The following is a 10,602-nucleotide window of genomic DNA, read 5'->3' as shown; positions in this document are numbered from 1 at the left end:
TATATATAAAAGATTTAATTGTTAATTATAACATAATGTATATGATTTCGTAATTCTCAAAAATTAAAATATACATCATACTGATGTCAAACTTACTTTAAATTATTTCGTTAATAAGTATATTAATTTCGTTAATAAGTATATTAATTTAGCCTTATTTAATCTTTAATTTATACATAGTTGTGAAAAAAGAGAAATGGAAGGTCGATAATTAATATCCGGAAAACTAATTTCTGGTATGCAGCACAGATCCCAAGATTTCTCATATCAATTAATTTATTATTTAAAATGTGGACCTAATAAACAATTATAGCGGACTAAAAACAATTTAATAATTTTCACACGTTCTATATATGCAAAAATCATTGAAAAAGTATATATCTTGGAGTATTTAAGATTTTAGATCTGAAGCACGAATCTAGTGCATGCGTGGTGCGTCTCGACCTCATATTGAAGTACCGAATTGTAACGCTTGAGCGCCACTGTACAGTGCGCAACGCATTTAGCGACGATGGCGGGATAGTGAATTGTTTAGTTATGGTTATGGTTCATTTTAGATTTCTTTCTCTTATTGATGAACGTTTATCTTTTTCCCTTTAACATATATCATATGTATGTCTATCTTATTTTAAATGCAGAAAGTGTTACGTAGTGCAGCTACAAAGATAATTTATTTAAAATTAAAATAAAGTACAAAATAGTATGTTGGAGCATGTTGGATGAATACATGAATATTCGCCATATGGCAAGTACTCGGCATTCTCACATGGAACTGTCACTCTAATGTCAATCTCGTCTCCTATTAAAGCGTATCGATACACAATGAAATCAAATTATTTTAACAATGTTGTGAACTCGGAATACAGTCGGAAAAATGACGGACATATCGAATATGGAACTGCTGGCTTTAGAACAAAGTAAGCGCGATTTTTTAAATCATTGATACTTGTTGAGTCCATCTTTTTTAAAATAATATACTACTACTTAATTTATCAAAATCTTTTGCTGAATTTTGCAAAATGTTCTTTATTTACTTCATTCTTTGATGTCTAATACAAGCTGTACAAAATGTCTCGTATGTTTAAGATAATTTGATATATCAATTATAATATGTATCAATTTTAGGTCGGATATCTTGGAGCATGTTTTATACAGAATGGGCCTTTTAGCTGTATTACGATCTAAAGCAAAGAAAGGTAAAGACATAGTGTAATATGTATCCAAATAACAAAATGTCCACAAGTTGCTGTTAATTTGCTTGATATTGCTTTGTTCAAATTGCCTTTAATATTGAAGAAAACAGCTTCTGATTTTAATAGATTACCTATTTTTACTGCCATTGACGGTTGACTTGCTGGCAACACTCACTTGCTCTCTTATAAACAGATTATGGCAACTTTATGGCAATTAATGCTACAGCAGAAATAAACGAAGAGACCTATATTCGGTCAAGGCAGATCAGATAATGCCTGATACTATTTTTGTGTGACAGCAACATAATAGCAACTGAAACTTGTGCTAAGCAACCGTCCATTCTATAATATAACATTGAAATTTTAAGTTTGTTTAAATTTTTCTTGGTAAATAAATTTCTTACAGCCGCCATAGGTCTAATGATTACTGCGAGTCACAATTTAGAACCTGATAATGGCATCAAGCTTGTCGACCCAGCTGGCGAAATGCTCGAAGTTTCTTGGGAAATGATAGCGACAAATCTAGCTAATACACTGGACAGTGATTTAATATCAATGTTAGTACATATATCTACCAAGGAAAATATTGATTTATCGGTACCAGCCACGGTGATAATAGGAAGAGATACCCGTAAAAGCAGTCCCATCCTGTTGAAAGCTGCATTAGCAGGAATCAAAGCATTAAATGGCCATGTTATAGATTTAGGATTGGTCACAACTCCGCAGCTACACTATATCGTGGTATGCACGAACACTGATGGCGCTTATGGCGATCCCACGCTGCAGGGTTATTATTCGAAGCTAGCAGCAGTATTCAAAAGCATACGAGGCACTGAGATAAATAATGGAAAGTACATAAGCGAATTGCAATTGGATGCTGCAAATGGCGTGGGTGCTATCGCGGCGAGAGAGTTTCAGAGATACCTGAAGGATGTATTGGATATCAAGTTATTTAACGACGGAAGCGGGGACTTGAATCATATGTGTGGCGCGGATTATGTTAAAGTACAACAGACGTTGCCTCTGAATATCCTATCCGAGAAGAGTGTTAGATACGTCAGCATAGACGGAGACGCTGATAGAGTGGTGTATTTTTACATAGATGGAAATAATAAATTTCATCTTTTGGATGGGGATCGAATAGCAACGCTAGTGGCCGCTTACTTCAAGGAATTATTGGAAACGAGTGGTTTATCCTTACAATTAGGCTTGGTGCAAACCGCATATGCCAACGGTGGTTCAACCGATTATATTTCGAATATCTTAAAAGTTCCAGTGGCGTGTGTGCCAACTGGTGTGAAGCATCTGCACAAGAAAGCGCTGGAATTTGATATTGGAGTCTATTTCGAGGCAAACGGACATGGAACCGTAATCTTCAAAAATACTACTAAAGAAGCTATCAAGAACCAAATTAAGAACGAAATGCTTTCAACGACACAAAGAGTGGCCTCTTCAAAGCTGAGGGATGTAATCGATTTAATAAACGAAACGGTTGGCGATGCCTTGAGCGATATGTTACTAGTCGAGACTATATTACACGCCAAGGGCTGGAATGTTATCGAGTGGGAAAAAAGTTACAACGATCTTCCGAATAAGCAGCTCAAAGTCAGAGTGAAGGATAGAAATATTATAACAACAACGAATGCAGAAAGACATTGCTTGACTCCTGTTTGCTTACAAGAAGAGATTGACAAGATCGTCTTGAAATATTCAAGAGGTCGAGCTTTCATTAGGTATGTCTTTTGATATAAAAGTTTTAGTGAGGCTTTGAAGTAGTTTTCATTCATCAGAAGCTTATTGAAAAATCTTAGACATAAAAATTATCATAATAGATTAACTGATTTTCTTTTCAGACCTTCTGGAACTGAAGATATCGTCCGCGTTTATGCGGAATGTGAGAGTTCGTCAGATGTTAACAAACTAGCTGTGGAAGTAGCTTCACTCGTGTACAGACTTGCAGACGGTGTTGGACCAGAACCCAGTTTATCATGAACTTACATCATACTCAAATATTATGTTGAGTTGTTATATTGAGTAGTAAAAAAAGTTCTGACCCTTTTAAAATGATTTTTATAATACACAAATTTATTCAGAAATAACGATAATTAATAATCATTTTTGGAGGATAATTCATAACTATTTTTTCTAATTAAATACGTGAGAAAATGATTCTCACTAGAAGAATTCTATTCGCTATATGTTGTTTCAACTAAATAAAGGTTGTTATAAATAAAAATAACAAAGTATAAATACTTTCACTGATAAAATATCTAATATACAATCAGCTAAAAATGAAAATAATATTAATATTAGATAATTTATCGATTGAAGTATTATATTTTTATCACTAAATGATTTTATACGTAGTAGAGCCTCCAGCTTATATAAAATAGTAAAAAATAAAATTGATTATAAATCGTGTCTGCATATATTATTTGGGTTCCAATATAAAAAAGAAAATATGTTATGAAAAATTATACTACAGATATCTCATTAAATATATTAGCAAAAATTGAAGAGTTCATTCAATGAATCATTAAAAAAGAATTAGATTATTTTATTGTGCCATATTGTTTGAGCATATATTGTAGACACATTATAGCTTTACTCGTTTTATAAATTTATTTTGTTAGTATTAGTACTATTATAGTATATATTATTACTATTATAGTATACTATATATAATCAGTTTATCTCTAAAACTAATGCTAGACACAATTTTCAATCGCATATAATCTGGCATTGGCTTTACGGAGAAGTGATGGGATAGAAAAAATAAATTTTGCATATTATATATGCTTAATGATGTTCGTTTTAAAATAAAAAATACGAGACAAAATATTCTAATTTCATATAATTTTTTGCATATATTTATATTTTTCCATTTTAATAAAAATCATATTAAAATATTCAGACTCAATTTTCTGTCTTCCTTTATTATATATACATTTTTTAATAGACAGATATAATAATAAAACTATTAATTATGAGACTAGTTTATAACTAGTTAAGTAAATATTTTTATTACCTTTGGCAAGATTAAGGACAGGATTAAAGACAAAAAAACTTAAATATTGCTAAAATTTTATTATCTTTAAAAAAATGAATTACCTTATCATGTTATAGTTAACTAACAAAACATATTTATATATTGCATAAAAAAATGTATATAATTGATAGTAATTCCATACTTTATTTCTCTGTACTTTCTTCTTGTTACAAGCAGCCAGGAATAATTATCCATTCTTCTGCACATCTAACTCTCGTCTCCCAAACGAGCAAACGAGTTCACTGATAGTGAATGCTTCTGAGGATTATTAGCAGTTCCCATTGAGTTCATCTCAATGTCCATCAGTCATTTGTCTTCATCCCGTTTGTAATCTATTAAAAAAATTATTTTATTATATGGAAACGTACATGAAATATCCCACAATAGTGAGCAAATAATGAAACTAGCTTATTATATATTTGTATGAACGCCAGATAAAATCGATGCTGATCAATTATTAAACAATTAGTGAAATATCTGTATATTATATACTTCACTTTCTTTTCAATTGACTTTACATGATTTTATTAACTTGAATCTGAACGCGATGTGAAATCAAGAGTACACATATATTTTATATTGATAAATATTTCATAAAATGAGTGCACTTTTTTGGGGAGTATAACAAGAGACATAACATTTCAATTGAATAGTTAATAGGAGCGCTGTACAGGTCGACAATTTGAGAAAATTTTTTACGACGTTCTTCCATCAACATCAAGTTATTCCGAGGACATAACGGCGTGTATTACAATTACGCCATTACGTGGCGCTTAGTTTCGCGAGATACGAGCGAAATTTTAAAATTTAATCTGCGGAACGAGATTCGGCGGTGGTAACGATATTCAAACAAACAATTCGCAAATTGCGGTGGCAAAAGTTAGCAAGAAACCAGCATTCTTTTCAATTCACGCATCGCATTCGTTTTTGCCTTGCGCTCTAATTCCATCTCATAAAGCATCGATACAAACGCGTAATTTAGAGAGATCCGTGAGATTTCGAGAGATGCAATATATCAATCTATTTTCAATTTGTTAAAAAAGTTAGATTACAATAATCTTTCATTTCTTGAGTTGTCAAATATATCTGATATCATTTAATATTAAAGTACAATTTGATATTTAACACAAACTAATATTAATCTCGTAATGCAAAATTTTATAATTTATTAATTATAAAAATTTAATTATAAATTTATTAATTTTATTATATAAAAATCATTGTGTGAACCATAAATCTATAAAAGAGATAACAATACATTTCTTTAATCTAATTCCCTAATAATTAAGTAAAAGAAAAGAAAGGAGAATAAGAAGCATTCAAGCAAAAGAATAAATAATGTAGATTCGTTTTTGATTGAGATCTGAGTGGATAGTTGTATTAGTTGCATCTTAACAAGAGTCGCTTTATGTGTGTATAAGATAGAGATGGAATTAGAATCAATGCGCTTTCTGTCGCAATGCGCAACACGCCGAGAGATCATCGAGAAGAAAATCGGCCGCTTTCTTTACACGCGCTTTGGTAATCGACGGTTTTTTTTTCTTTCGTTTAACAGCTTTATGTTTTGTTCGACCGGACATTCTCCATTCGCACTTAGGTGGAAAACACTGATATAAATAGGTGATAGGATTCCTTTCCCCCCTTGAGAGATAGGCGCTCTGGGTTTGTCTCAATAGATAAAATATAAAGGTTCGCACGCGTTAAACATACCTTTTCCTGGTTAAATTCAAAGCACGCCAAGCTTTGAGCGCAAACGCAATTTGTGGCGCATTATCCACATATCGCAGGTTGCTTTATTCGCTGATCGTCGCATCTACGGGTAGCCACGCATAGCGAATAATCGTCGTAATCGGTTTCTTCAATAATCGCAGGTCAACAAGCCGCCGCCACCAGGGTAACGTGTTCGACAATCGCGTTCATCGCACGGTCATTCACAAACCGGCGTTTCTCACAGTACAGGCCTAACTAAGTAAACTGCACCAGCTGGAGATTGATTTGGCGTTCTGCATTGTCATTGAATTTTTTATGTTCGATCAATTTTTCGACATTTCACAAAATTTTCCATATTTTGAAATACATAGAACATTCTTACATTTACCAATATTATTACTATTAATGTACAAAGAGATAATAATTACATGTTATTGTTAGACTGTTCTAGAATTCAAGATTACAATGCATAACGTCGTCGAATTAAGAATATTAAAGAGCATAATTGCACGCACGCTGATTATTAATAATCTATGCTTTTGGCTTGCTCTGCTCGCTGCTACGAATGACAGTTGATGTATTAGATGGACAACTAGTATTCTACTCCGATGTTACTGCATAAGTTGATGGTTTCTTCTATGGAGTAATTGAGTCACGTAAAGATTGCATACTTTAATATTGATAGTATAAAAAAAAACGATATAAAAAAAATAGACATAGAGAAAAATAAAAATGAAATATCTTTAGGTAAAAATGACTATTTTCTTACATGAATGATGTTGAAAATAGATGATAGATCTTTAATGAAATAATGTTTTAATTGTATTTAATATAATGGCATACAATTGGTAAATAATTAAATTTAATGATAATTTTGCGCACAGAAAGACTGCAAGAAGATGAATTATATTACATTATTAGAAAAATTTTTTTTTTATAAAGATTGCTTTAGGGCATTCACATTTGCACTTTATTGGTTTTATATAAAGGTACATTGTGATAATTGCTATTCTTTGCTTTATGAATGAACATTTGAAAATATTATTCAAGTTCTTATGTGTAAAAAACGATTATACAGCATCATTATTGTAGCATAAGTCACCTTTTGTAGAATTAATACTAAGCACTATAGGATATAACAAAATCATATATACGCTACATTGTAGGCAGTTAGAGCATTAAATCGAGCAAAATGTTAAACCCACACTTAGGTAATACCGGAATTTATCTATTTATAAAAAAGGGAGCGAGGAAAAAAATTACGAACATAAACTCCATGAATAATGTAATGTCGAAAATTTTCTTTAAACATACAATAGGCTAACAGCAGGTTTACCAATAATAAATTGATTAATTGATCAATTCATATATGAACTCATTAATAATGTACTTGAAAAAAAAATTGAATTTAAATTCAAATAATTGTTTATATACTCTCTATTGATATCCTCCTTATTCTTACCGTACTTTACGATACAACTAAACGTTAAGTTCTATTGTAAGTTTTATATAGTTTTCATTATAATTATCGTGGACTCAACGACGAACGCAGACGGCAATTCCTAGGTAATCGAGTCCGATAAGCGAGTGATCGCTGCTAAAAGGCTGATCTTTTTTTTATCGGTTTTTGTTTTTTTCGGTCGCCTTTCGCATGCGCTAGTGCGTTTAGTACATGTTTAGTACCTCGGTGGCATTGCGTCTGCCGGACCTGGGAAGCTAAAAGGTCAAAAAATGAAAAATCGCAGAATTAATTACGTGATCGCCTTGCTATGCAAGGAGCAAGAAGAAAGTATAAGATGTAACACTGGCATGCGCGATCATCACGAGACACATTCTGTGATACGGATCGAAATTGTAATTCCAACGGCATGATAATCGTATACTTAAGGAAGCCTTGTGGATGTTTCTTTCTTTCTTTCTTTTTTTTTTGGTTTCACGTCGCAGCGCATATAACGCAGATTTATTGTGAAACACAGCTACCAGATCTGGGCGTTCTTATCGTTCCATTATCCGATTATTAAATTTAGTCAACTTATATATTTATTCATAAATTGTTCCGCTAAATTTTTTTTAGTGATAAAATCGGAATTTCATTGCTTGTAAATAATGAATACAAATTTTTACAGTACATTATGGCAAAATATTATATATATAAGCATTTTAAGGAACAATTCAATTTATATGAAAATATAAATTCGTAACGCTTAAAATGATGAGAGCAAAATTCATACTCAGTTCTGGTTAACTGTCATACATGTCAGAAGCTGGTCGACACGCCGCAATTGTGCATCATCTCTCCGTGCATCGCCGCAAGTGCATTTGGAAATTGACTCGAACTCCGTGTAGAACAGAAGAGTCTCAAGTCTCACGATGTCGAAAAACCTTTTATCGGATGTTCGCCATAGGCGCATGGTTACAACGCATCTTTTTTTTCTCGTTTCTCGAAACACCGACATTGAATTGGGAAAGTGTCTCAGAAAGTTCTTAGAGAACAGAGGCAAATGCGAAAGACGTGCGTTTGTAGTTTCGCAGACTGCAATTTTGCGATGCGCAGAGGCGCAGTGTGTTCGCGGTCAGTTTGTATTCGCGATGAACGTGCGGTAGATGTGCAAGGTCGGAGATTCCGTCTTCTTTGAGATGTGTCTCTACGGACTGCAAAAATTTGAATTCATCTTTTGCACTGCGGAATTGCTCGCAAAAGTCAGCCATGTAACCGGAGATATTTTTTTCTCGTATTTACGGGAGAAGTTTCCGCCTTTCCGAGCGCATCTCGCCATTACGGAATTGCCGCAGGCTGATCGCATAGCGCATCGTGAACGGACGTGCTCGAGAATCTTCATTGCGGAGTACGTAAAAGAAGAGAGGTGATATATCACAAATATACTGATGTCGTGGCAACAAGTCCTCCAATTGATGTACATAATTTTTTTTCACGAAGTAAAAAAACATTATTTAATCTACAAAAGATTCCAAATTTATTCATAAAAATTTAAAAATTTTTTCTCAAATAATTTTTCTTTTACCTTTATTTATTATATAAATATCAAAACGTTATTGCAACTAATTGAAATGAAATTAACTTAGAATATATGTCGAATACTTGAAAAATTTCTATGTAATATATAAAAATTATAAATATATGTATAAAATGCAGTCATTAATTTCACGTGTGGTCATTTAGATTTAATTTAGATTTGCGAGACTTTCAGTCATGCGAGATTTTCAGCCTCTGTTCTCTTTTACACTCATAAGATAGAAACGTCGGCTTCCAATAAATTTATCAATAAAAGCAACAATTTCGTAAACGCAAAACGGCACCGTACACGGCGAAAGTAAACGCTTCCGTACATGGTCGAGTGTCGCGCTAAGTGTCACACCTTATACTTTTACAGAAATATTCAACCTGCATCGAATCCGCATATATAGAAATTGCATATGTATTACATATAATCGAGGCAAGAACGAGGGTGGCGTATATAACGCAAAGAAGAGTAAAAACGCCAACTGACAAGCATACGCATATGGATTCTCTTCGCTTTTCAAACGTGTGTTACTTTTCATAACCGCAGTTTTATCAATGAGACAGATAAATATTATATATAAGGTAAAGTTAAGAAAGTGCAACTTACCGTCCGCCGCCACGTGGAGGACCATACGCATCGGGTCTGTCATATCCTTCGGCATAGCTGCAACATAAAATACCGTTTTCCACACGGAAAGAAAAAAAATAAGATTCTATCCAAAACTTTAGTCGCAAACTAAATGTTTCCTCTCCATCGTTTCGTTGAGCGAGATAGAAAGAAAACAAAAAAAGAACAGACACTAAGCAGAATTCGTCTATAGTTTTGTTTTTTCTGTTTCGTTCAATGAGACAATGGAGAAATGGGAGCATTTAACTCACAAGTTGGATGTTGAATAGGCCTGTTTTAGAAAGATGTTTTGTTACGATTTGCAACTCACCCGCTAGCAACTGGTGGATATCCGCCACTGGGCACGGCACTGCCAGGTCTTCTACTAAACATATCAGCTTGTGGTCCTGGACCAGTGCTGTAACTAGGTGCCCCTGTGCTGTAGCTAGGTCCAGTGCTCATTGGCCTGTCAAATGGATGCATATCATTACCAGGAGGACCGTCCCTCACTCCGTAGGCCATTGAAGCTCCCTGATTTACCCACCCAGGCCCACCCATCATATTCCCTGGCCCACCCGGATAATCCCTGTCGTACATAATTTAATTCTATTAACTTATTTTTATTCTATCCTGAGTGACATTTAATATTTTTGTTTTATATTATGTTAATAATATACTATTATTTATCTTTTGTTACAGAAGCAACAATATTTTATAATACATATCGTTCAATTATTTAAAAAATTTTTTATTTTATGTATTTGAAAAAGTCTCTCAGGTTGAAATAAAAATAAAATATAACGATAACAGTTTAAACAAAGCAAAGCTCATTTGTGAGCTCTGTAAACTTTATTGAACTGTCAATTATAAATGTATTCGTACCCATATTTTTAGTGAATCTAATGTACGAATAAACTTAATATAATAAAAAACTAATTGATCAAAATCTCAGAGATCTAAATTATTTTATAATATAATTATTTATAATATAATTATTTAATAATAACACAAAACTTAAAAT

General features: G+C 32.9%; 2 protein-coding genes across 6 annotated transcripts in view; one reads left to right on the top strand and one right to left on the bottom strand.

The window, feature by feature from the left end:
• The first annotated feature begins 627 nt into the window (after positions 1–627).
• Positions 628–3,436, top strand: LOC108685266 (phosphoacetylglucosamine mutase). The gene is made up of 4 exons (XM_018189976.1): positions 628–917; positions 1,126–1,196; positions 1,600–2,926; positions 3,047–3,436. The coding sequence occupies exons 1-4, from the start codon at positions 784–786 to the stop codon at positions 3,183–3,185; spliced, it is 1,671 nt and encodes a 556-aa protein (XP_018045465.1). The 5' UTR covers positions 628–783; the 3' UTR covers positions 3,186–3,436.
• A 951-nt stretch (positions 3,437–4,387) lies between these two features.
• Positions 4,388–10,602, bottom strand: part of LOC108686814 (RNA-binding protein 4.1-like) — a 12,277-nt gene continuing 6,062 nt past the window's right edge. For 3 of the 5 annotated variants that reach the window (XM_018192298.1, XM_018192314.1, XM_018192324.1), the window contains exons 6-8: positions 9,913–10,167; positions 9,582–9,638; positions 7,223–7,668 (exon numbers count right to left, since the gene is read on the bottom strand). In XM_018192298.1, the coding sequence (XP_018047787.1) occupies positions 7,629–7,668; positions 9,582–9,638; positions 9,913–10,167 (352 nt within the window). In that variant the 3' untranslated portion in view covers positions 7,223–7,628. Of the gene's footprint in view, positions 4,575–7,222; positions 7,669–9,581; positions 9,639–9,912; positions 10,168–10,602 lie in introns of those variants that run through there. The other 2 variants (XM_018192305.1, XM_018192328.1) reach the window with 2 other exon arrangements.

This window comes from Atta colombica, unplaced genomic scaffold, assembly GCF_001594045.1.
Source record: "Atta colombica isolate Treedump-2 unplaced genomic scaffold, Acol1.0 scaffold100, whole genome shotgun sequence".
In the NCBI taxonomy this organism is placed as follows: domain Eukaryota; kingdom Metazoa; phylum Arthropoda; class Insecta; order Hymenoptera; family Formicidae; genus Atta; species Atta colombica.
This window is presented reverse-complemented; position numbering and strand designations above follow the sequence as displayed.